The sequence below is a fragment of the Dipodomys ordii genome, unplaced genomic scaffold, assembly GCF_000151885.1.
Source record: "Dipodomys ordii isolate 6190 unplaced genomic scaffold, Dord_2.0 Scaffold159, whole genome shotgun sequence".
Taxonomy (NCBI): domain Eukaryota; kingdom Metazoa; phylum Chordata; class Mammalia; order Rodentia; family Heteromyidae; genus Dipodomys; species Dipodomys ordii.
The window spans coordinates 1,417,837-1,444,946 of record NW_012267375.1 but is presented as its reverse complement, the minus strand read 5'-3'; the positions used below and the strand labels follow the sequence as shown (position 1 = coordinate 1,444,946).

Genomic DNA, 27,110 nt, shown 5'->3' with positions numbered 1-27,110 from the left:
TCTCATCTCCAATAAATTACTCTGAAAAAGGCGGAAGTAGTGCAGTGGCTCAAGTGGTAGATCACTAGCCTTGAGCACAGAGGCTCAGGGACAGTGCCCAGGCCCTGAGTTCAAGGCCAAAGTCTGGCACCAAAAAAAGAGAACTCTGAAAAATAAAGAATTAAGGGAAGGGCACAGTGGCTCATGTCTACAATCCCAGCTACTTAGGAGGTGGGATTGAGAGCATTAGTTTTTTGTTGTAGTTATTTGTTGCTTTTAAACAGAGAGGTAACAGAGTTTTTTTTAACCAAGAGAAATAAAGGCCGCTCAGAGGAGTGAGCAGTAGGACAGAAACCGGTTCTTCCAGCATTTTTTTGTTTTGTTTTGTTATTATAAAACTGATGTAGTCTGGTTATAGTTACGTAAGTCAGGTAATGAGTACATTGCTTTTAAGATAGACTCATTCCTTCCTTCAGTCTCTCCCAGTTTTTCCCTCCCATCCCAAGCTTCAAGTTGTTTAGTTCACTTTCAACATAGTGTCTAATGAGTACCACGATGCATTTGTTCACCCTTTGTTCCTCTATTTCTGTGCCTTCCCTTAACCTCCCAAAGACAGATAAGTGAACAAACAAGACCAAAAGAAAATAAAACAAAATCAGCAACACAGAAAAAAAAAAAAAACCTCTTGTTCCCACTTCTTACACTTCATTTCAGTATTATTTTATACGATCAGAGGCAACATAAACGTTGTGCCTTTGTGTAACCTCCTTTGGTCTGTGTGTGAGTGTCTAGTATCCTATATAATTTTCCACGTCCCGATGTAATTTTAGATCTAGCTTCCACATATGAGAGAAAATGGGGGCATCATAGTTTAAAGTCAGCCCGGAGAGAGAAAATAAGACCTCATCTCAATCAACTCGCTGGAACAGTGGCTTGTGCCTGTCATACCAGCTATATAAGAAGTTGTAGGTAGGAGGACTGCAGTCTTAGGCCAGCCTGGAGCAAAACCGTGAGACCTTTTCTGAAGAGTAACTAAGGGGAAAAGAGCTGGAGTGTGCCTCAAGTGGTACAGTACTTGCTAAGCAAGTACAAAGCCCTCACCTTATAATGCAAATTAAAATTCTCAAAACAAAAGACTAAGAAAACAGAAATTAATTTCAAAACAAAGATACTACTCTGGAACACTGAGCAAGAGTTCACTAGAAGGGACAAGGCCTGCAGGGACAAGCAGGTCTGGGAAGAGGCCCAGCTCTTCAGTTCTTGTCAAACAGCTGCCAGAGGGAACAGACGGTTACTATTTGGAGTCAGCTGGCAGGGGCTGTGTCCGAGTAGGCAGTACGTACACTCAGAGAACAGCCTCTCTGCACATGGTGCTTCAGAGTCCTCTCCAGCCTGGACACTGCCCTGCACAGCTCCGCTTTCTCCCGAGTAGCTGTGCTGACAGCTTGTGTAAGAGAGTTGTTGTCTTTCAGTAGCACATCCATGAGCTGGACTTGTAGCTCTGCTGTCACTTTTTTCTTGAGAAAAAGAAAACACAAAAGTTTACCATAATTATAAATTATGTCACTATTTCAGTGATTATAATTTTAAACACATTTGGAGTTTGAAAGGAGGCTTACAGTGCTAAGTGTGGCTATCCATCTATGGGACAGGAAATAAGCTAATGTATCCTATCTCTTCTCAGTCCAGTACACAGTAGGATACAGGCCCATTATAAAATCTAAGAGTACCATAGACTCAGTCAGCACTTTACAATACCACTGCTTACTTTGAGGGGTCAAATGATCTCCACAACTTGAACCCTCAGCCTCCAGAGGGGTGGCATTGAAGAGAGGGATGGGACATGCCCCACCATCCCATGACTGACAATCAGTAAGTGGAGGGCCAGCAGGTGGCGCAGCTTCCCTGACTCCAGACACCATGCTGTGATTGTGAATATCTACAAAAGTCACTTGTGGTGAGCTTAGGACTTCCTGAAGGGTCAGGTTTGCATTCCTGAGGACAGTTCTCAGAAGAAACAGACAGAGCAGGCAGGCCTTTTGACCTCCCCAGAACAGAGTTACCACTCCTTTGGACCAGTGGCCTCTGAGGTAACCTGGACCTACAGTGAAGAACATCTAAATCGTATGTGTGCGTAGCACTGTTGAGCCCCAGAGAGCACAATGAACCTTAGGATATGGAAGTCATATGGCACCCACAAGGTCATACAGGGTAGGTAACCACTCAAACTCATACACACAAGGGAGGAACCACTGATGAACAACCCAGCAGAAATCACAAGCTGCGACCGTGTGACCGCCCTGCCCATGTGTGTGCACTCAGCACTGGCCCCTCTACCAAGGAGAGTGGCACCCCACAGCAGGAGGATCCCGCTGTACCTGGGAGGAGGCAGGTATGCTCAGCTCAGACTTCAGTTCCTCCAGCGTGTGGACTAAGGATGATACCGCCTTCTCATTGGATGATGTCCAGTCATTCATTGTCCTGTGAAGGTTCATACAGATCCAAATTACTATCACCCTAAGTAATTCAAGAGCTCTCTGCCACAGAGACAAAGGAAGTACATGTGTGCAGTATCCCTGAGACCCAGGAGCGCTGCCCTGAGCTCAGGGTTCGCACATGAGGGTGAGTGGCTTCAGCCAGCATTCCTGCCCATAAAGTGGGTCTGGGAAGCCTCTGACCTCAGCACAGCAGCAGAGCAGTCTGTAATCTGATCTGCAGCAGGGCCTGCAAACAGACACTCCTGAGAGGCTCAGAAACCTCTAGCTATCTGCCCTGGGCAGTGGTGCCTGGGTACTGTCATCCTCACATTTCTGTGTTCCATTGGGATTCTGTTCTGTCCAACTACTAAAAGTGCTCTCCAAATTAAACCATTAAAGTATGCTGCTATATAAATTACACAGATGGGGAAAGTCCACTAGCTGCATTTCTGCAGATAGGAAAAAGGCAAATACCAACATAACTTTTCTGCTCACTTTGCACCACAGGTACAACTCGAGAATGGGTGAGTTTGCAGCCTAAGTGTGAGTGGTCACCCGAGGCCCAACAGTGGTGCAGCTATGGCACCTCACTCTTGGTGAGCACAGGGCGGGAAGAGAACACAGGATGGGAGCAGCCATCCCAGTCCTTCTTTACCTAGTACAGGGGGAGACCAATCTAAAGGAAACTTGGAAGACACAGTCAGATGTGCTGTGGCTCTCAAGATTTTTTTCCCTACTGTAGAAAATAGTTTTGTTGGTATCTTTCAGGAGGTCTCTGACTATTAGTTCACTCATGGGAGGAGAACTGGAGTGTCAGGCTATTAAAACACAGCTCTAGAATCAGAGATCGCCCACACTTAACAATGTAGTATAAACAGGTGTATGAGGGGCTGGGGAGCGGTGCACTGGTGGTGCTCAGCACCACACACTCACACCTGTCCACGGTGTGGTTGACAAAGCTAGTCAGAAGCCCGGCCACACAGAGCAGCTGCTGCCTTATCTTCTCCAGCTCCTGCTGCTGTTCCTGGAGACGGCCCAAGTCCAGGGCACCCAGACGGGAGTCATCACCCCAAGGGACCTCTTCTTTCCACCGCAGCTCTTTCACCTTCTGCTGAAGCTGCTTGATCTTATGCTCATCGCGTTGGTGCTGTAACTCTAATTCTCGCTGTTGGCAATAGCAAAAAATAACATAAGAAAGACCTCCTTCAGTTTTCCACTTTGGTTAGGCAAAAAAATGCAGCAGTATACAAAGGAGGCCTCTGGCATACAAGACGGTGTCCTGAGGTGGTGATCACACTCTACTCTTGGACCCTCCAATGGGATCCTGCCAATGACTCCACTGAACCATTCAGCATCGCTGAGAGAGCTTTCTCCTCAGGCAGCCTAACAACACTTGTCTCATCTTTGCTCTTGAGGATGACTAAGCTCCTGCCATTTACAAGGGAAGTCCTGTGCTGCTGATTCAGGAAGGAGCTGCACTTATACTAGTGCATAGCCATGCATGTATACACAACTAGCTCAAGTATTCCCTGAAGGGAATTAGATGCACATGCATCTAATTGTGTGTGCGCCTCTCAGGGGAGCCTGCACTGAGCACTAAGGACTGAGCTGCTGGCAGCCATCAACCTTCCTTTATGAAATGGAGGCGAGTGAGTCTGCTCAACGCTGCAGCATGGTGGAGGCACCAGGACTGTATTGGTTTCCAGGATTAATTTGTTGACAGGCACTGGAGCTGCCTGCACCAGGTTTGACTGGAACTGGAGTTAATCAACCGTCAGGGAGAGGCAGCTCAGAGACGTGTCCGGGATGGCCAAGGTGGCCTAAGAAAGGTCACTGGGGAATCCTAGTGGCACTATAGGAGACGCAGTATGAAGAACTGGGAAAGCAGGAGATAGGCACAGATGAACCTACCCTAGTGAAACGAGACCCCAAGGCCAGACAGAAGATCTGAGGGAACCCTTCTAGTCTGCACACAGTGCTCAGAGACAAGGAGTAAGATATACAAATGCCCCCTCCTGGGCTGGGAAGGTGGCTCAGTGGTAGAGCACTTGCCTTGCATGCCTGAGGCCCTGGGTTCGATTCCTCAGCACCACATAAGCAAAAAAAAAAAGTCGGGAGTGGCGCTGTGGCTCAAGTGGTAGAGTGCTAGCCTTGAGCTGAAGAGCTGAGGGACAGGCCCAGAGTTCAGGCCCCACAACCAGACCCAAAAAAAAAAAAAAAAAACAAATGCCCCCTCCTGACAGCACCACCACGGCTTAAACTCCATCAGCAAGCAAATATGATTCTATCTTCCAGGTGAAGAAACTGAAGTTTGTACTGCTTAGAAGAGATGACTCTGGACTTGCAAGGCCCTCCTTGGGTCTCTGGAAATCCCAGATGGAAAATGGTTCTAGAGTGGGGTGCCAGTGGCTCCGGCCTACAATCCTATATTCAAGAGACTGAGACCTGGAGAATGGCAGTTTGAAACCAGCCTGGGCAGAAAAGTCTGTGAGGTTCCAGCTCTAATTAACCAAGCAAAACACTGGACTGAAGGCATGACTCAAGTGTTAGAGCACCAGCCATAAGCTGGTGTCATTCATTAAAAAAAAAAAAAGCAACAAAAGGATTTGTTGGAAACTTCACATAAAGCTTGGGAGAAATTTCTAGCAAAGGACCATTGAGAACTACTCTAGCTCGAGAACTCTTCCAGGGACAAGAACACCAAGATCCAGATCACAACCACCTGTTGCACTGCACCTACACCAGGTTCTATCTAACCCAGAAGGAGCCCAGGGCTGCTTGACTGATGGTCTCTACACAACCGCCATGGCTGCAAACACTCCCAATGACCTCACTGTCCTGCCTCCTACACGCCCTTCCTGCTGTCCACATTGCCATTCCTTCACGATCCACACTGCCAATCTTCCAGCCATCACCACTGTCAACACTCGCACTGTCCACACCTTCAGTCTTCCCACCACTGACACAGCCGACCTCCTTACCATCTACACACCTCCAAACAACTCCCTTTTCTCTGTATCTGCAAACTATCCCCCTATCTTTCTATAACTTCCAGTGATAAAATACTATTGTTTCGGAGGGTTTTTTATTTTAAAACAACAAGAAAATAGTCTCCTCTGCTTGTGTCATCAGGAAACTTGCTTGTATAACATCTTGTTATATAAGTGGGCACACACTGCATTTAGGACAGTCTACAAAACAGGGCTGGTCCTGGCAAAGGCAGAGACTGCTCAGCAGAGGCTCCACTGATAGATGAGAATTTTCTGAAACTATTATGACAGTTCCAACTTCTAGTATGCTCAAAACACTAAGATATCCAACTTAAACTGAGAAACTCAAAGTATATGAATTGTCTCATGAAGTTAAAAAAGAATTATCAAAATGACATCCCTGATATGAACTTACAAAACTAATACTGTAATATTTTGGGTTGACTTAACCTTGAAAATATTAAAAACCTGGAGCTTGGCTTTTAGAAGCAGATCTTCCTTTCTTAACTGGCTAATGGCAAGCTAAGCCCTTGGAAAAGGACAGGCCACTGGCTTTACCTCTGTTGTTAAAAAACTTTTTTAAAACATCACAAAATATAAAAAGTTACGATTTTAAACAATACAAAACAAGTGCCAATCCAAAAGAAGACATTCAACGTCACTTTGAAATAGAAGCTTTTGTTTCTATCAAATATATTTGAGAACTGACAGGGTATCTTTTTAAAAGAGAAAGAGAGGGGCTGGGAAGGTGGCTCAGTGGTAGAGTGCTTGCTTTGTATGCATGAGGCCCTGGGTTCGATTCCTCAGCACCACATAAGCAGAAAAAAACTGGAAGTGGTGCTATGGCTCCAATGGTAGAGCGCTAGCCTTAAGCTGAAGAGCTGAGGGACAGCACCCCAGGCCCAGAGTTCAGGCCCCATGACTGGAAAAAAAAAAAAAGAAAGAAAGAAAGAGAAGAAGAAACAACCTGTGAGATCACTGCTATTCTAACACTAAAAACCAAACACATTATAAGAAAACTACTAACCAGTATTGCTCATGAGCACAGATGCCCAAGTCTTCAACATGATACTAGCAAACTCAGTACAGCAGCAAATAAAATCACTTTCTGTAACCAAGACACTTGTCCCAGGAATGAAAGGATGGCTCATTAGGTGGAAATCAATCACTGTTATATTCAATTATAAAGTAAAAGACAAAAACCATAGATCTGAATAGACTCTGAAACAAACATGAGAAAAATCTATCATCTTTTGTAAATAACTAAATGAATGGACAGATAGATGGACGGACAGACAGACAGACAGACATATAAAAAATAGAGAGAGGAAGTTGCAGAGAGCCAGTAGCTCACATCTGTAATCTCTTAGCTACTTAGGAGAACAAACTCTAAGGATGTGTGGCTCATATGGTAGAATACCAGTCAAGAGTGAAAAGGTCAAACAGCTTGCACAAGGTTCTGAATTCAAGCCCTGGTACAGTCACATACACATGTGTACACATACACAAAGGGCGGATTACTAAGGATAAAGTCTAATAAAGTGTACCACAAAAGTCTAACAGCTAAAATATCCAATCATAGGGGCTGGGAAGGTGGCTCAGTGGTAGAGTGCTTGCCTTGCATGCATGAGGCCCTGGGTTTGATTCCTCAGCACCACATAAGCAAAAAGAAAAGAGCCAGAAGTTGCGCTGTGGCTTAAGTGGTAGAGCGCTAGCCTTGAGCTGAATTGCTGAGGGACAGCACCCAGAGTTCAGGCCCCACCCAAAAAAAACAAAAAAAAAAAAATATCCAATCATAAAAAGCTGGAAGCTCCAACCCCAGTGCAGGAGTAAGGCAAGGGAGTTGGTGCTCACCCCTTCTGCCCAACTCTGGGCCACTGGTTCCAGTAGAGCGACCAGCAGGAAAAGAGAGCAAAAGACAGCAGACTGCAAAGAAAGATGTATTTTTCTGAGACAAGGTCTTGGTATGTAGCCCAGTCTGACCTTGAACTTACAATCCTCCTGCCCTAGCCTTCTAAGTGCCGAGATTACAGCCATTTGGATCCATATCATCTTATATACAGAAAATCCGTTTAAAAAGTAAGAAAACTGTAGTAACTATAATCCCTCTGTACATCACCCCTACAATAACAAATATATTTAATAATTTTTAAAAACTACCATTAATAAACATATTCAGCAAGGTTGAAGGACATATAAAAGTTAATTGTATAACAATCTATACACTAACAAGAGCTTTAAAACAAAATTAAGAAAACAATTTCATTTACAGACAAATCAACAAATAAAAAACCACTCTTAACTAAATTCAATAAGAGTATAAAGCTCATGTTCAGAAAACTGCATAAGACTGTAAAGAACTACAAAACTAGACTGACATCTGTGATCAGGGATCAGAAGACTCACACTGGTTAAAATGTCACAACTATCCAACACAATCTACAGATTACATGCAATCTCTATCAAAATCCCAAGGGTCTTTTTTTTTCCCCCCCAGAAATGAAAAAGCCACCTGGAGTTGGTGGCTCACACCTGTAACCATAGCTACTTAGGAAGATGAGATCTGAGGATCTGCAGTTCAAAGGCAGTCTATGCAAGACAAGTCAGTAAGACTCTTATCTCCAATTAACCACCAAAGAGCCAGAAGCAGAACTGTGGCTCACGTGGTAGAGCACTAGCCTTGAACAAAAAAAGTTCAGGGACGGCACCCAGGCCCAAAGTTCAAGCCCAGGATCAGCAAACTCAGGTGGCATGCCTGCATAGGTATACTTGCACAAACAAAAGGAAGGGAGGAAGGGAGGAAGGGAGAGAGGGAGGGAGGGAGGAAGGGAGGGAAAAGGCCAAACTTCCAATTCACATGGAACTACAAGGAGTCCAAGTAGTCAAATGTCTTGACAAGTAACGGTGGTTCTAGTTGAAAACTGCTACAGTGCTGGAGTATTCCACATACAGTGCTGCCTCAAGACTGCACAGATCTGAAGCAGTACGAGGCGGCCAGGAATAAGCTCACACAGGCCATCCTAACTCTCCAATAACCTGGAGCTCTGACTCAGGATCTGCACTTAGGAGGCTAGGGCAGATGTCTCTCAACAGCTTCTCCTGACCTCTCCACCACCTCGTCCACATCTCTGCTTTGGCTTTACGGGCTCAGCACTGACCTCCTCTCATTTCGTGTCCTTGCTCTGACTCTATGGATAACTACACTACTTCTACTTATAACCAAGTGATCTCTTCCCCTCTATGTCCCAAGACAGCATCATCTCAGCCCATTTCTGGGTCTGCAGAGTGGCCATACGATAGCACTTACCTCCTTCTCTCTCCTGAGTTCAGCACAGCGCTCCTGAGCCTGGGCCTCCAGCTGCTGCTGTGCCTGTGTGGCCTGCTGCTGCACTTTCTCAAGCATGACCTGCAGCTCCAGTGTACGAGCCTTCTCTGACTTCAGCTTTCGCAGTAAGTTATGGTGTCCTTGTGTCTCCTGGCGGGCACAGGCCTCCTGCACACTGCGGCTCAGCTGTTCAGTCAAGAGCCGCTCATGCTGCAAGGCCTCCAGCAGCTCCGATGAGTGACTCTTCTCAGCTTCCAGGCTCTTCTGAAGCTCGCAGAGCTGGCTCTGTTCCTGTGCCAGCAAGGCCTCACAGCGTGAACACTCAATTTGCAACTCTTTCTGCAAGTTGTCCTTGGCTGTGCGTTCGTGTTTTAATGCAACACTCAGTTGACTATTTTGAGAACGTTGCTTCTCTAAAGTTATTTTTAACTCCTACATTCATGGGGGGGGGGAAAAACCAACAAGATAGTAAACAATGAGGAAAGTAAACAGTTTCCCTACTCAAACTATTTTTTTTTTTTTTTTGGTCAGTGGTGGGGCTTGAACTCTGGGCCTGAGCACTGTCCCTCAGTTCTTCAGCTCAAGGCGAGCGCTCTACCACTTGAGCTACAGCACCACTTCTGGTTTTCTGGTGGTTTATTGGAGATAAGAGTCTCATGGACTTTTCTGCCCAGGCTGGCTTTGAACCTCAATCCTCAGATCTCAGTCTCCTGAGTAGCTAGGGTTACAGGCGTGCGCCACTGGCACCCAGCTCCTACTCAAACTTCTGCTGATACATTTTGTGTGTGTGTGTGTGTGTTTTCCTTTAAAAGTTATTTTTAAGTAGCTGTACAAAGAGTTGCCATTCAACTGTGTAGTGTATAAATACAATGACTCTTGATCAATGTCACCCGTCATCATTCCAACCATTAATTGTAACTTCTGAAATCTATCCAGTGAGTGAAAGTATGCACGAGACGTTTTCTGCATGGATAAAGTGCTATTTGGAAAGTGGTGTTGAGTATATGCAGACACATACCCTGATTCAGATATGCCCCATAAACCACAACTTCCTCGATTTTCAGTGGCTTGAGTCTATGTTGGTGGAAGATACACTCTGTAACCCATGGCTGGTGATCTATAGAACACATGGTGGACCTGCATGGCATCCAGGATCTGTGTGCCTACCACTTATCTACATTACAGACAGACCTCAGAGGCTATATATCACCCAAGGTTGCAAAGGAACCCTGTGTCTATCTCCCAGATCCAAATCTTCTAGGACCAAGAAAGCAACACACCACGGCTAGTTGCCACAGCTATCTGCCTCACTGTGGCTCTGTCACTATATGGCACGATTTTGCCTTGTGGTAACATCCCTATCTCACCACCTCAAGCTCCTGTCACCTTGGTAAAGTACAAACTGGGCTGCCATCAACAAGTGTACAAAAGAAAGGCAGGAAGGCCTGTGTCTGTTCCCAGAAGCAATGGCCAGGACAGCTCGGCCCCAAGAGCCAGTCACCTCCAAGGCCTTGGAGCTCTGGCCCTCCCACTGAAGGTGCCGCTGCCGCTCTTCCTCCCGCTGGGCCTGGAGGGCTTGCTCCTTCCTGTGCTCACACTCCAGCTCCTCCAGAGCAGCCTTCAGGTCATTCTCCTTCCCATCCAGCATGGACCTGTGTGGGGATATAGACAGCATGGAGGCCCAGGTCAAGGATGGGCTTCAACAAGGTTGGAAAGCTGCTCTGCCACTCCCCCTCCTCTCTGTAGCTCTCTCATTCCCATACTGAAGCCCAAAGGCTCCTACAGCCAGACATAACGAACCCAGTTCCTCTGGCAGATGATGCTGTTCAGGGTCGTACCTCAGCTGGAGGATTTCCTGCTGCATCTCACCAAGGGATTCCAACAGCCTTGCGTTCTCCTGTTTATACTCAAGCAGCTCCAACTTCAGCTCCTGCACCGTGCTCTGCTCTGCAACCAGGCGCTTCCGGACATCACTTACTTTCTCTTGTTCTTTGCCCAGGGTTTTCTGTAAGTCACTTACTATACACTTTTCCTGCTCAACTTTATACGCCAATAGTTCAACTGAGAAAAATTAAAATGTAAAACAACATTATGAATCCCAAGTGCACAAAACAAATTAAGTTACAAATGAAACTGATTAGACAGATGTGTGTTCCAGTGGGAGAAAGCTGACACTTCCGTGAGCTGAAGCCATGCTTGCGAGGGATCATGCTCCTTTTTCTTTCTCACTAGGCATCACTTTCTTGGTCAGGACACGTTCCTAAAGCCATCCCTGCACAGGTGCTGGCCAACCCCACCATGTATCACTCACTGGGCAATTCAAATCCCACATGGTATCACTGGCAAATTCTAAAGAACAATAGCTCCAGTTGTGTTTCCAGTTCTGGAAACACAAGGACAGGGGATACGTCCCAGTGCTCACAAGGCTAGAAAAGGGCCTAAGAGAAAGAACACTACAGACTAGGTCCACAAAACATTCCCGAGTGCAGCCCAGACATGCATGCTGCACTCCAGCTCAGCACTGGCTGTTTCACTAACAAAATCCAAACATGAACACAGGTTCTTCCTCACTGACCCCATAAGCAGTGGGAACAACACAGTGCCAGGAGATAGAGGCAGAAGGGAGGCAAGTTGGCAAAGACAAATTCCAAACTCCAGTGCAAATGCCTAAGAGTCCCACACATATAAAGGTGAAGGCCCTTCAGACCCTGCAACCCTTAGGGGCATGCTCCCAGAGCCCTGCATCGAGGACCTAGCAGCCAGATTTTTTCAGTGTGCAGTACAGGACAGTGTCAGGGGTGGCTAGAAGGCCATACTGCACCAACTAGTGGGAGCAACGACACCCACCTTGCCTACGAAGCTGGTGTTCCCGCTGACTCCCGCGGGCCTCTGAACTCGTCAGTGCTGTGCATAACTGCTGCAGCTTCTCCTGGTTCTGCAGGTGTGTCATGCGCAGCTGAGCCCGAAGGGCCTGGATCTCGGACAACAGGCTGCTCCTATCTGGTGGGAAAAGGTGTTCCTGGGGCTTCTCCTTCAGGTCCCCCTGTGGATGGAGAGCAGCAGACTCTGTGTGATGCACTGGAGGGCAGGTGCTAGGGCTAGGAACACAACCTATGCCACATAGTCCACCTTCCCAAACCCAAGCTTCCAGTGAGACTAGAACATCTTGTATGTTGTGTGAGCATACAGCACGGTGCACAACAGTCCAGGGCTTTAGCTCCAGGCCTGACACCTCACCCACAACTCCAACTCCTTGTCTGGTGTCTGAAGGAAGTAATGTACATGGGATTTCTGGTGACCTTTGTGTGGTGTACTCAGCAGCCCAGGCAGCCCATGGTCATTGAGAGACAGGTTCCAAGGAGGATCTGCAGAGCTCGTCAGAGCTCACAAATAAAAATACCTGCATTAGCCGGGCGCTGGTGGCTCACGCCTGTAATCCTAGCTACTCAGGAGGCTTGAGAGCTGAGGATCGCAGTTCAAAGCCAGCCCAGACAGGAAAGTCTGTGAGACTCTATCTCCAATAAACCACTAGAAAATCAGAAGTGGCGCTGTAGCTCAAGCAGTAGAGCGCTCGCCTTGAGCTGAAGAGCACAGGGACAGCGCCCAAGCCCAGAGTTCAAGCCTCACAACCGACAAAACAAAACAAAAAACAAAAACCTGCATTGCACTAGGTTTCCTTAACCACTTGTAACCACATTCCAAGGTTAAGAAGAGTATGTGACCCCAAATTCACACATGAAATATTCTCTTATCTTCTCTAGAAGAGCCAGGCTCCTGTCAGGAAAATCAAGGCCTAGACAGAGCAGTTACTCACTTGTTCTTGGATAATCTTCTCCAGCCTCTTGAAAAGGGAACTGTAATCTTGCAGATCTGAGCTGCAAGATCTGGGCTTCAGCTCTTTCTCAAACGCCTCTTGCACAGCCTGCAAAAGCCCCCCACTCCAGGCAAGGCAGGTGTCAGAAGGTTCCTGCAAAGGCCAAACAAGGACTTCAGTGCCAGGCTGGTGTGGCTCAGTGGTGAAGGCTTGCTAAGCACATAAAATCTGCTTCACTTCCAGCACCACAAAAGCAGACAGGCTGGGTAATCCTAGCTACCCAGGAGACTGAGATCAGGCGAATCAAAGTTTGTCAGCAGAGGCAAAAAATTTGTAAATCCAATCTCAATTTTTTAGAAACAAGCTGAGTATGGCTATTTCAATCAACTTTTTAGAAAAAAAGCTGTGTGTGATGGCATGTGTCTGCTGTACATGAAAAACACTAATAGGAAGGTCAAAGCTGGCCAGGGGCAAAAGCAAGACCCCATGCAAGAAATAATAAAAGTTAATGAAGGAGGCATGGCTCAAGCAGTAGAATACCAGCCTAACAAATACAAGTCTCTGAGTTCAAACTCCAATACCAAAAAAGAATCAAGAAAAAAACAAACCAGCACCCCACCAGCATACCCTACAAATCCCGTGGACTGAATGTGTCCCCGACAGTCACTGTCCTAGGAACTCAAGGCCTCCTTAGAGCTCAGTGTGGTCAAAGCTAGGCTCTGACCCCAGAGGGCGAGAGCTTTAACTGTGAGAAGGTAGAGGCCCCACAGTGCCTTTTCTGATGCAGTGAGGAGGAGGAGGACACCTCACCAGAGTTGAACCATGCTGGGCTGGGATCTGAATCCCAGCCTCCAAATCAGTCAGAAGTAAATGTCTTTTGTTTAAGCTGTCTAATTTTGATGCCTTGTCATGGCAGCTCCTATGGTGGCAGAAGAAGAGGCGAATGGGCACCCAGCACCATGCAGGACGAACAAGGCAAATGCTACTGCCACAGAAAGTGCCACAAGAAAGAAGATAGTGAAATGAGGCCAAAAGAGATACCAGAAAACAGCTCTCCTTTTCCTCCTCCTGCCATCCTTGTGAGTACCTGGTCTAGAGAGGCCCAAGGCTGACTATGTCCGTTGCACTGAGCAGCTGGAAACTCCAAAGGCCGTGACCAGAAGCTAACGTGTAACAGCTCAAGGACCCGGTGGCATGACCAGAGCACAAGCAAACCCTAGGGGCCTGCATGCACAGCTGTTTCCAGTGAGTGGCTGCTTACTCACAAACCACTAGAGCGAGCCTGAGGGCAAGTGATGAAGGAGATGGAGTGTGCCCGGAGTGGCAACCACATGTGGCACATTCCAAGAAGAATACAACCTTTCTCTCCGAATGGGATACTTCCAGCCCAGTAAGAAGCAGCAGATGTAAGGAATGGAGCAGTAGGGATGAAGAGAGGGTGGGTGGCATGAGGCCCAGCCCAAGCCTACTAGGGTCTTGATGTCCACTTCATATTGTCTGGCCCCTGGACATCGGAGAAGGTAAGCAGAAGAGTAGGAAGGCCAGGGCCAAGGAAGTCTGGTTTGGAAGGAGATGGTGCTGCAGGAGGGATCGCAGGGCTAATGTCACAGTTGAGTCGGCACCTACAAAGCTGAATGACCAGGCCACCATGGCAGCGTGTACTTCCTGGCTCCTGACAAGCACCCGTCGTGCTGACACCTGAAGTGCATCCAGATCACACAGCTGGGGCTCCCCCTCAGTTCCCTGTAACTGCACTGCATGAACCCTGTGCCTGTGCACAGCCATCGTTGTTAGTGCCTGCACGTCTCTGGTCTCACGGTGTGGCCCAGGTTGGCCACAGACTCTGGATCCTAGTGACTCAGCTTCCTGAGAATGAGGATTGTATGATGGGTCACCACTATGGGCTTTTCTCATAAACTCAGTTCCATACCTTTTCTTCTTTCTCAGGTGCTAACTCCAGCAGCCCCTGCCTCTCCCTCAAGCAGTCATCCAGAAGGGCACGTGGTTCGCCCCGGCTCAGAGCTCTGGGGAGCTCTTGGTTCTCTGACAAGGCCAGTATCTGATGGCTCTCGTCAAACACCATCTGCAGCAAAGCCTACAGCAGGGAAGAACATGTCAGGAAGGGGGAGACCAGCCTGAAGTCTATGTACTACTGTGCCACCACTACTCTGGGAGCAGACACCCAGGGGGGCCTTGTCAAACCCATGGCTGTGGTCAGATACTCTGGCAGAAATAGGCTGCCAGGCACTTGCAGGAAGGTACTAACCAACTACCTTTGCCCTAACTCCAAGGTCTTCAAACTTTCCTACTGCACTGTCACAGACAAAGAAATCAAGCTGGACAGGGTGACTCCAAGAACAGCCCCATAACTGACTCCACTCTCTACTGCTCGTTCATGGGGAGCGCTCTTCTACATCTAGACTAAACCTCAGGCAGGGCTTTTCAGGCCTGCTATGGTCATGTCACAAGGAGATTCAGCATTCTTGGCCCTCCTAGGTAAAATGAGGGGGATCCTTAACAGCAACTTGAGCGCTTATGAATGCAACCTGGCTGATACGCCAATGACCAACTGCAAAGTGAAGGTGCCTGGGTAGATGTGGGGCCCAGACAGAACTTCCCCTGGCCTACAGGTCTGTGACTACAATGCGGCCTCCTCCACCCTGACCCTGGAAAGCATCCTGTCCGTGGGGATGAGAGGTAAGGTGCCAGGAGCTGGTGCAGAGCCAGCAGAGCTCAGAGCAAACACTGCCAGAGCTGCAAATAAAGGGTCATGTTGATGATGCATTCAGCCTAAAAACTGTTCCAAATTAGGAAAACTCAAAATTAAGCAATGACAAAACCTATGATACAGTTAACCTAAAAAGTAATTTTGTGTGTTGTGTTTTCCTGGGGCCTGAACTCAAAGCTTTATGATCTTGCTCTGCTTTATCACAGAGAGATGGCACACCACCACGTGAGCCACATCTCCAGTTCTGACTCTTTTCTGCTTAACTGGAGATAAGAGTCTCCAAGATTTGTCTGCATGGGTTGGCTCCAAACTGCAAACCTCCGAACACAGCCTCCCAAGTAGCTATGATTATTATACACATGAGCCACTGGCATTTGACTTAAAAAATATTAATAATGGAAGTGGCGCTGTGGCTCAAGCAGTAGAGCACTCGCCTTGAGCTGAAGAGTGCAGGGATAGCGCCCAAGCCCAGAGTTCAAGCCCCACAACTGACCAGAAAAAAAAAAGAAAAAAAGAATTCAACGTGTGCTGGGCGTGGGTGGCTCACAGTTATAATCCTACTTAGGAGGCTGAGACCTGAGGATCTCAGTTCAAAGCAAGCCCCACCAGGAAAGTCCGTGAGACTCTGATCTCCAATTAACCACCACAAAAAAAAAATATTAATAATACTAATATTAAGCTAGAAACCAAACTACTATACTTATTTTAAAGATGATTTGGCAATTCAAAGGTTTTCCTTTAAAAGCAACATATCTATTGTTGGTGATGGTGTTTGTTTCTGATTTTAAGGGGAACAGAAGAAGGGTGAACAAATGCAGTCATGGTATTAAGTATACACTATGTAGAATATGACTTTTGCAACTTGGGGGCAGAAATGAGAGGGGAAGCCAGATGCCCATGGCTCACACCTGTCATCCTAGCTACTCAGGAGATTGAGATCTGAGGATCACACTTCATAGCCAGCCTGAGCATTAAGTCATTAAGTCCCGTACTGTGATGGCGAGCCCCGCCAACAGTACCTTGTTGTCTAGAAACACTTACATGCAGCATAAAATCAGCCCCTTCTTGGAACTAACAGAGCTGTGAGTGCAGGACCTGAGCACCTTCATTTGGCACAGAACACACGGTGTGTAGTGTATGTGGTGGTCACTCTGCACCCAGCAACCCTTACCTTCACATGCTTTCCGTGGACCTCCTTCTCCTTCATTGTTCCTAGTGCCTGTGGGGACCCTTCAAAGTTGAGAGCAGCAGCAGCAGAGCCAGCAGTGAGATCCTCAGGTCCTACTGAGCCTGGTGTCAGTATCACATCAGTACCTGGGCCATCACCTGAGAGCACACAGAGTTAAGGGCTATAACATCCAGTTCTAACTGCTCCTTCAAGTGAAAAAAATTACCTTATGAAATATGAATAACATGAGGATGACCCACGCTAAGTGAGGAAAACTTACTTTGCATATTCACTGTAAATACCTATGACAAACACCAGGGGTGTACCTTACACAGGTACAGCTGTGCATCCCACCAGTAGCTAACCCTGAGCAGGCAAGCACTCAAGAGCAGCCAGGCTGCACAGGGCCCATGAACTTCACATCCAACGAAGGGTGAACAAAAGATCAGCAGGCAGACAGAGGGCACTGACTACCAAGGGAAGCTGGAAACAGCAGAATGACAGCAACATCTGGTCCAGAAAAGGTGAATGTGAGATGGGAACATGAAAATCCCTGAACACAATCCAGAACACTTGGACACTGGACAACTTTGTCTGATAGGTCAGGCCTCAGAACTCTCAGGAGAACATAAGGCCATGTACGACAAGGGGTGGTTTCCAGGGAAAAGGCTCCACACCACCTCTGAGAGCAGCTCCAGATCAGGTAGACAGTGAACCCATCCAAGGATAAGGTCCTGCTACGAGGAAAGGCAAGTCTATATCCTCACACAGGCAAAGGAAAAGAAAGTAAAGAGACCACAGAGAAGACATAAGGTACAGAAAACACAAGGAAGAAAAATTTAAAAATAGTCAAAACACAACTTCAAAGAAATAGGGAGCACATCATTCATGAAACAAAAATAAAGAAAAGCACAGCTTGGGAGTAATGAAGTAAGGAGGTCAGGTCTGGCCGGTGCTATACTGGCCACATGATGGATGGGAGGGTCTGGCGTCTTGTCTTCATGCTGGGGGGAGAAAACCCCTGCCCATGACCTGCCTCCCAGGCAATGGGTGTGCCCAAGGGACCGGCACTTGGCTGAGAGTCCAGTGCCTGGGACTGGGAATTTCCTGAGGATCTGCCCCCTGCATGGACCTATTTAGGCCCAGACCAGCCTAGCCGCCAGGGCCATGCCAAATGTATCTCTGTGATCGTGTCCTGTGTCCTGTCTCCTGGCTCATTGCCAGTCATCATGGCGTCCCAACTCAGCTCTCCATTGAAGCTGAATTGGCTTGTTGGTATTGTTTTTGTTCTCTCTTTCCTCTTTAGCATGTTTCCTAGCTGTGTTATGTGTACTTAGGGGCTGCAGGCCTTTGTAACAACGGGTAGCCTGCAGCCTATTAACTGTATAATAAAGACTCCAATATTCTATCTTTCAAAATGTGGCTTCTGGGATAATTCACCCTACAACAGTAAGGGGCATGCTCAGGAACTCAAAGTGGAAGAAGAGACATGCAACTGTTCAGCACAAAGGTCAGGAAATGAAGTTCAAAAAGCAAAATGGAAAAAAAAAGAAACTAAAACAAAAACAAGGTGGAAGAGAGAGAAAAAAAATAAACCAGTCCAAGAGTACAAATATTTCATGAACAAGAACTAGGAAGAGAAGAGAGAAAACCACGGGGAAATGATCTAAAGACATACTCCACCCTGACCAGACAGGTCACCACAGGTCAAAGAGAACAAGCGGGCAAGGCAGTACTCCACAGCCAAGACCCAAGAGTCTACACCAAGACCAAACAATCAAGACAATGTTCTCAGAACACTTTCTCCAGAAGCCTCTGGGTAATATGCTTCATTAAGATAAAGGACCAATAAGAAGGGACAAAGGGCTGGGCACTGGTGGCCCATGCCTATAATCCTAGCTACTCAAAGACGCTGAGATTTGAGGATCACGGCTCAAAGCCAGCCCAGGCAGGAAAGTCCGTGAGACTCTTATGTCCAATTAACCACCAGAGAACCCCGGAAGTGGTGCTGTGACTCAAGTGGTAGAGCGCTCACCTTGAACTGAAGCACTCACAGGCAGCACCCAGGCCCTGAGTTCAAGGCCCATGACAAAAAAAAAAAGGGAACTAGGGGTCCAATGGAGTGTCCACAAAAGATGAGCAGGCAGAGAACCTGCTTTGACGACTTAAATTGAGTAGGTAAACACAATGGCACACATGAGAAAACACCTTTAAGTGGTGGAGAGAACATGCACATGCCACTCCGCTGGGGACGGAGGACACAATGTATATACAGGCCATAGTAGAATGACAAGGAAATGGAAACATGTGGAGCTCACTACTACAGTGTCCACACATAATTTTATACCCTATGTGTGGTATGAAAATCAACCAGAATCTAGAATCAAACATAGATTCCCCATGGAGCAGCAACCCAACTGAGTCAGGGACTGACAAAAGCTGCTCATGGAATGACACATGCAGAGCCCTCAGCTGCTCAAGCCACATGCTCAGAACTTGAAGTAAAAGACAAAACGAACAGTTGCTAGTAAATGAAGGTGTGGCTCAATTAGTAAGAGCATCAGCCTTGAGAAAAAAAGCCAAGTGAGAGTGCAAGGCCCTGAGTTCAAGCCCCACTACCAACATCAACACACACACACACACACACACACACACTTGCTAGCATGATGGTACATGCCTGTATTCACAGCATTCGGTAAAATATCAGCAGTTTGAGGCCAGCCTGGGTTAGTTACATAGGGAGACCCTGCCTCAAAAAAACAAAAAATTGCTGGCATTAGCATTTTGCAAACTTTAGATTTCTAATAAATTATATCTCACTGTGATCTCACACTCAAAAATCACTAAAAGTGGCAATGACTTAAAAAAACAAACCAAACAAAAAAAGAAACCAAGTGCTGACTTGGAGAAAGGAAACCATTACAGAATAAATTAATAAAATTTAACAACCAAACAAATCCAGCAAGAACCTTTACAGAGACCAAGACCAACAGATAAGAAATCGAGAACTTCTACATGGTCTCCAAGTATCTCCCACAGGTGTCCACCTCATGAAAAAATAAAAAAAACTAAACATCTAGCAGACTTAACTGTAGCCACGAGGCCCACTCCAACCCCACATAGCTCTGACAATGAAGAACCCCATTTACATGACCTGCACAACATACCAGATAGACGCCTGCTAAGTATCCTACTTCAAACCACTGCCCCTGCTCTTCATGAATGTCATTACTCTTTAAACCCAGAGAGGACACAGGAAACTCTCCAAAAGATGGGAGGAGCAGAGACACATCATATACTTATGACCCAGGTACCCCTCTGCCTGCCCTATACCAAATACCACTTGTAAGCTGAGATGACACTGTAAGCTGGAAGGATATTACTGGGATAATCACACAATCTGAGTACCCCATCCGGTCTTGGCTCAATGTGAACTCCTGGTGCAGAACACTGCTAGACACGTATTCCATGAAACACACAGTGTTTTGAGGTCTACAACCTCTGAGTACAGGAAGGGGACACAGTGCACATGAAGGAATTTCTTATATCATCCTGTACTCTAGAATTGATTGCCAAAAGAAAAAATAACTCACCGTTTCCACTCCCATTGCTTCTTTTTTCTAATCCGAGAGGAGGGGATCTTAATGGTTCTTGAGAATCAAACGATGTTATGACAAAGTCTTCAATGTCCTTTTCCTATTTAGATAGGCAGACTTTTAGATGGTTACAAAATAGTAACATCACATCACAGAGCCAAACTTTTCAGATGGTAATTTTCTAAGGCCAAAATTTAACATCTTCCCATAAGGAACCCAGCTCACAGCATTCAGAACTTGTGAACAGGCTGAGGTCATATGCTTCCAACTACTTAACCTGAAATACCACAGCACTTTAGGAATATTTTATATTAGCCATTAGCAAACATCCTAAGATTCTATGATACCACATGTATGGATCCCTAGATAACACATACCCCCAAAATTACTTATTTTATCTTGCTTAAGATATATACGTTGTTCAAATTAATGCTAGGGAAAAATAACTGAAGTGCTCTTAAAATTAATCAGCATCATATAAAAAAAATCTGAGCCTGGAGCCAGTGGCTCACGCCTATAATCCTAGCTACTCAGGAGGCTGAGATCTGAGGATCTCGGTTCAAAGCCAGCCTGGGCAGAAAAGTCCATGAGACTCTTATCTCCAATAAACCATCAGAAAACCAAAAGTGGTGCTGTGGCTCAAGTGGTAGAGCACTAGCCTTGAGCTGAAGAACTGAGGGACAGCACTCAGGCCCATAGTTCAAGCCCCAAGACCGACCCAAAAAAAAAAATCCGTGGCACATGAAGTATTTATGAAAATAAACCAAAAAACATTCTAGAGAAAGAATCTTTCTGCATATTACACCCCAACAATGAATATTTGACTGCACTACTCAGAATCTGCATCAGGTAACCAACACCAGGATGAGTTTCTGAGAAGGGCTACTACACCTTTCGTTTTTGACATGACTGAAGTCAGCTATGGCACTGCCTGCATCCCTAAGAAAGCCAGTCCCTCCAGGGACTGGGAGGCACCTGGCTGACAGGTGAGACAACAATGGTGCTGTTGTGAGGCAAATGCACAGGAACTCTAGCCAGCACCTGGGTGTTGTAGAGAAGTCACCTACCGGGGCTGTCTCTCCATGGTGATGCTCAGCCGACACAGCTGCTGTCCTCTGTGGGCTCACTCCTGGGTAACAAAGCAGCTCTGAAGCATGGGCCCCCATTGGTGAGTCCATCCAGTCTTTTGGGGTGGTGTCAGCGCTGCGCAGGCTCATGGCCCCTGAGCAGGGCGTCAGGGGTAGGCTGAGCTGAGGCTCTAGGGTAGAGTCCTTCCGGAGGACTTCAGGAGAGCTCCAAGAAGACAGGTCCACGGGCCTCACTGGGTGCTTCTGGGGCTCAGCCTCCTCAGTGTGGAGGAGGGAGCTTCTGTGTATGCTGGTTTGTGAGGAAACAGGCCCATCTTGTAATGCTAGATTTTCTTGAGTGGGAAAAGCTGGGATTTTACTGTCTACCAAAAAATCTCTATTTTTATTTCCACCAAGGAGATCCTGTGTGGATTTATCAAAATCAAACATGTCAACGGGAAGCAACCCATCTGTTTCTTCGCCATTATGGAAGCCATCATCTGAACCATTTTCTAACAGGTATGGCAATGTTGAGCACTGCTGGAATTTAGGAGGCTCAGTGTCGATGTTCCGGAAGGCCATAGAACATACCAGTTGGTTCAGTTTTTCCTGAAGTTGTTTCACTTGAGCAATGAGGCTGACTTTATGCAGCTGACAATCTTCTACTTGCTTTTCCTTACCCTGTAAGTGGGGAGAATATGGACAGTGCGAAACAGCAAAATGTAAGGTGCTTTACCCTGCCTAGTGGTGATGGTGAGCTGAATTCAGAGAGCACGTATGGGTGAGGGGCCAGGATGAAGACCTGGTAACCCTCTAGGCACTGAACATTCCAGGTCAGAACCAAGAACTAATGACCCATGCCTAAAAATCTCAGGAGGTTAAAACCTGAGGATCAAAGTTCAAAGCTAGCCAAAGAAGACAAATCCAAGAAACTCTTCTCTCCAATTAGCCATCAAAAGACTGGAAGTGGAGGTATAGCTAAGTGGTGGAGCCCCACTTGGGAGTGAAAAGGCAGCACTGGTGGCCCTGAGTTCAAGTCCTAGAACCTGTGCACATGCACGCACACAAGCACACATGCGCACACAGACAGGAGTTAGTTGTAGCCTCTGTAACAAATGTCTGTTACTTGCCATCTGAGAATCCGGTTCTGCTTGTGGCACCACAGGGTCAGCTCCCCAGCATTATAAACATGGCCCCCTTGGCCCCATGAGGGCAGGAGGGACTGCACAGACTGCACTGCCTCCTGAGTGCTCAGCGGGCACTCAAAACAGACTCACGCATGTTCTTTCACAAAGGCAGCCCAGATCCACATGTTGCTCTTAGCATAGGACTTGGGCACTACAGACTTCAAAACCTACAAACGCTGCCTTTGCCTTCTTGCTAAATCGGAACCCTATAATAATCTAAGGATGGTGAAGTATAACTTTCTTCCCAAGAAAAGTAAAAATACGGGGGGTAGGGGAGATCCTGAGGGTCAAAAAATAATCTGAAGCCTTCAAAGTCATTCTTGCCAGGGACGACAGTCCTGAGCCAGGGTAGAGCATGACTATAGTTCAATCCTAACATGAAAAACACCTGGCTGCTGAGACTGGGAGAAATGTGTCCTTAAATAAAGCATGCAGGAGATCTCAGACAGACAGAAGCATTAGTACGGCAGGGCAAGTAGACTCAGAGAACAAGCAGCTATATGCAGCCCTCAGCAAAGCAAGTCTCTTCTCTGATGTCCACTCCCTTCTACCCCTGCCTCATACTAAGCCCTGGCCTTCTTGGGATGGGCAGGCCTCCCACATTATTCCTGCAACATATATTCACACACACCCTCCCAAGCCTACAGACCTGCAACCCTTCTGGCATCCAGCTGCTGTCATCCATGTTCAAGCACATCTCACTTTTCACCAAGAGCAGCTCTGCTTCCAGCTGCCTCTGGCACACTGTGAGCACCGAGATCATATTTTCTGCTTTGTGGAGACCGGAGTCCTTTGGTGACACCAGTACTTTGGCAGGCTGCACATTGTCCTTGATCAGGAAAAATGATAAGGATGCTTATAAAGCTAGAGCCAGATGCTGCTCAACTATCCCTCAGAGCACTGAAGTACTGGGGCTGCCTATCAACAGAGACATCAGAAGAAACGCACCCTGGCCTCTGCTTACAGCCAACTACTAGGCAGCAAGTACAACAGGCTGAAGACCGAGGTAGGAGAGCCACCTGCAGTGGGATGACCAGAGATTTGGGGGCATCTGGGAATGGATGCTGACAGAGCAGCTAATCCCCAAAGTGTTACTCAAAAGCAAACTGGAATATTTTTTGAAGTAATTCAGTTCTGTTCCAAACTGAGATGAGCTTAGAACAGTTTTCATGGGAAATGCTTATTAAAAGAACCACAAAAAAATAAATTAAAAATAAATAAAAGAACCACAGAGGGAAATCTATGCCAAGTAGCCTTTGCCACTGTACAGTCACCACAGCATTAAAGGAGGAGTCGTTTTAAAAGCTTAACTGACTTAAAATAATCTTTTTTTTTCCTTTTGCTGGTCCTGGGCTTGAACTTTGGGCTAGGCACTGTCCCTGAGCTCCTTTTTGTTCAATGCTAGTACTCTACCATTTGAGCCACAGTGCCACTTTTTTTCCCCCAACTTTTTCTGTGATTAACTGGAGATAAGTCTCAGACTTTCCTGCCCTGGCTGGCTTTGAACCAAGACCCTCAGATCTCAGCCTCCAGAGTAGCCAGGATTACAGGCTAAAATAATAATTTCAAAGCTGTACAAGATAAACCAAGTCTGATTCTCTGGGAATCCCAGAGCAGGTTCAAACTCTTTGCTCTCTTCTCTGCCCTGTCAAGATCGCCCAGTGATGGCAGCATTCCCAATACTCATCACAGAAATCACTGAAGTTAAGAGAGAAAAAGGAAAATACAAGCAATTCAACATCCAGTCTTCATACCCATCCCCATACCCCAGTAGCATGAGCACCCCAGCAGCCCAGTCCATAGGGAGAGAAGCCTACCTGTTCCAACAGGTCATGCTGCTCAGCCTGTGTGTCCATGTGAGCATGTGGGGAGCCGCCAGACACTCCTCCATGGGCCTGATGCTGATCCGGTTCCCCCTGGCAGCCCAGGAGCCGCTGGTACAGCAGCTGCAGCTGGCGGCTGAGACGGGCACACTGTACTTGCAGCTGCTGTAGCTCAGGAGGCTCACCTGGAGCAGCCAGAGGCTGCCGTTCCAGGACACTACTGAAGCGTGTCAAGGCCAGCAGGACAGAACGCAGCTCCACCGAGTGAGCCACTCCCTGCTTGTTCATAGCGTCAATTTCCAAATCTCTCTGCACAATGATTGCTTCCTTTGCCCTCAGGACAGCTTCAAATTCCTGAATTCGGGAGGCCATCACCTCAACCTCAGCCTCCCGGAGGGTCACAATGCGTCCCAGTTCAGCCAGCTGCTGTGTGGCAGCTTCCTCTGCAGCTTGCAGGCGCTGCTGCAAAGCCTCCAGGGCTTGATTGTGCCCCTGTACCTGCTCAGCCAGCACCTGGCTCAAGACTTCCTTGGCTGAGCATGTGGCTTCAAGCTCAGCCTGCAGCGCCTGCCCACCTGGCCCCTTAGACTGGAGGCTAAGCAGCTCACTGTGAAGGCTGTCAGCTGGACAGTCACTGAGTTCATGTACCACAGGCCCCATGAGGGTCAACTCATGCTGCAGCTTCTCAATGACTTCGTGGAGCTGTTCGATTTCTTCTGTTTTGTCCTTCTGTAATCGCTCTTGGTTCTCTTGTAAATTTTCAATAATGGCTTTTAATTCTTCAACCTCAGAGCTTCTGCTGTACCCAATCTAAAGAGAAAGCATGTGTCAGAGAATGTTACTGATATTTTAACAAGAACTGCTTTGAATCTGTAAATGGTAAGAGGAAAAGATAGATGTTTTAACAGTAATAATTTTCCATATCTGAGAACATGAAATGTCTTCTCATTTTGTGTCCTCTTCAAATTCTTTACCAGTGCTCTACAGTTTTCAGTGTAGAGGTCATTCACTTCCATGACCAAACATATTCTTAGATATTTTAGTTTTTATACCTATTATGAATGGAACTACTTTTATGATTTTTTTCTTAGCAATCTTGTCATTAATATATAAAAAGCCACTGATGTTTGGGGTAAATATTATCAAAATACATTATATGCACATATGGAAATATCACAAGTCCCTTTGTATAATACACACATACACACTCACGCTCATTAAAATTTTTCTTTTATTGATGTCAACTAGTTGTAAGGCAAATTCATTTTAACAAGTCTACTTCTTGTTCATAATCACCTCTCAACCATTCTCCCTCCTTCCCCTTCTCCTTCTAAAACTGATCTTATTCCATTTTCACACAGGTATATGTTCTGTCTACATTGGTCCTCCCTCCCCATCTTCATGCTTACACCCCCCACACACTCATGCTTACACCCTAAATAAGAAATGTCTCAACCTCTTGTTGTTTGGGTTTTTTTTTTAACTGTACTTTTTTGTCTTTTCTTTTTTGGTACTGGGGATCGAACCCAGGATGTTGCACTTGCTAGGCAAGCGCTTTGCCACTGAGCTACACCCCAGCCCTGTCTCAACTTCTTAATATTCCTTTTTGTTAAAGTAAATGTTCATTGTTTATTTGGATTTCATCATGGCATCTTACACATGCATATACTATAAGCAGACTAATCACACACACACACACACACACACACACACACACACACCCCTATGTGTGTTTACATACATATTTATATTTTAGGTCTAACTTCTACGTATGAGGGAAAACATGTCCTTTGTTCTTCTGAATTTGCCTTACTTCATTTAATATAATTGTTTCTGGGTCCATCCATTTCCCTGCAAATTACTTTTTTTTTTTTGGGGGGGGGGGTAAGTCATGGGGCCTGAACTCTGGGCCTGGGTGCTGTCCCTCAGCTCTTCAGCTCAAGGCTGGTGCTCTATTACTTGAGCCACAGCACCACTTCTGGTTTTCTGGTGGTTAAATGGAGATAATAAGAGTCTCATGGACTTTCCTGCCCAGGCTGGCTTTGAACCATGATCTTCAGATCTCAGCCTCCTGAGCAGCTAGGATTACAGGCGTGAGCCACCAGTGCCCCGCTCATAATTTCATTCTTTTTATGGCTGAATAATATTTTGTTGTGTATATAACACTTTTTTAAAATCACAGACCTGCTTTATGACCATGTGATACCACTACTGGCTATATAACTAAAGGAGAATAACTCAAGATAATAAAGAAATGCTTGAATACTTAAGTGTATTGCAGCCTTGTTCATAACAGCCAAATGGTGGAATCAACAACAGACTAATGGATATGGGTAAAGAGAATGAAGGTTAGGGTTCTCACACACACATACACACAATGGAAATTACAAAGTCATAAAAATGAAATTATGCCATTTGCGGAACTGATTATCAATGTTGCAATAAGGAGCAGAGCAAAGCTCAGGATAGGGTCACCAGGACTAAAAAGCTATCCCAAGTACACCCCTGCAGCAATGCTCTGCAGGTGTAGCCCCTCTTCTGCTTTGGAAGAAAAGCTCCTGGATACCTTGTGATGCCAGCATTCACAGCATCTGCACAACTGAAGTCTCCACAGCATCTTTTCTGTTTACCTTTAAACTGGCATTTTCCTCTTGAAGTTCTTGGATGCTGACCACAGCAGGATTATTCTGTTCCTCCAGTTTTAAGTTCAGATGTAGTATTTCTTCATTTTTACGTACTAAATCAGCCTTAATATTTTCTAGCTGTTTCTTTAAGTCCAAAACCTTTCATTAAAACAAAAGAAGTTTCAAAAATTATCTAATTACCTACTAATTAACTATCTAGCCAAATAACCTAACATAATTATTTTAATATATATTTTTTATTGTAAAGATACTGTATGGGGCTGGGAAGGTGGCTCAGTGGTAGAGCACTTGCCTTGCATGCATGAGGCCCT

General features: G+C 46.3%; 1 protein-coding gene across 1 annotated transcript in view; it reads right to left on the bottom strand.

The window, feature by feature from the left end:
- Positions 1–27,110, bottom strand: part of Pcnt (pericentrin) — a 134,675-nt gene that overhangs the window by 12,517 nt on the left and 95,048 nt on the right. Inside the window, exons 21-35 of the mRNA XM_013032905.1 lie at positions 26,785–26,937; positions 24,149–24,964; positions 22,981–23,160; positions 21,145–21,825; positions 20,075–20,177; positions 16,485–16,639; positions 14,516–14,680; positions 12,586–12,738; positions 11,619–11,814; positions 10,610–10,832; positions 10,273–10,423; positions 8,754–9,203; positions 3,392–3,621; positions 2,358–2,460; positions 1,323–1,496 (exon numbers count right to left, since the gene is read on the bottom strand). Coding sequence (XP_012888359.1) covers positions 1,323–1,496; positions 2,358–2,460; positions 3,392–3,621; positions 8,754–9,203; positions 10,273–10,423; positions 10,610–10,832; positions 11,619–11,814; positions 12,586–12,738; positions 14,516–14,680; positions 16,485–16,639; positions 20,075–20,177; positions 21,145–21,825; positions 22,981–23,160; positions 24,149–24,964; positions 26,785–26,937 — 3,933 coding nt within the window. The remainder of the gene's footprint in view (positions 1–1,322; positions 1,497–2,357; positions 2,461–3,391; positions 3,622–8,753; positions 9,204–10,272; positions 10,424–10,609; positions 10,833–11,618; positions 11,815–12,585; positions 12,739–14,515; positions 14,681–16,484; positions 16,640–20,074; positions 20,178–21,144; positions 21,826–22,980; positions 23,161–24,148; positions 24,965–26,784; positions 26,938–27,110) is intronic.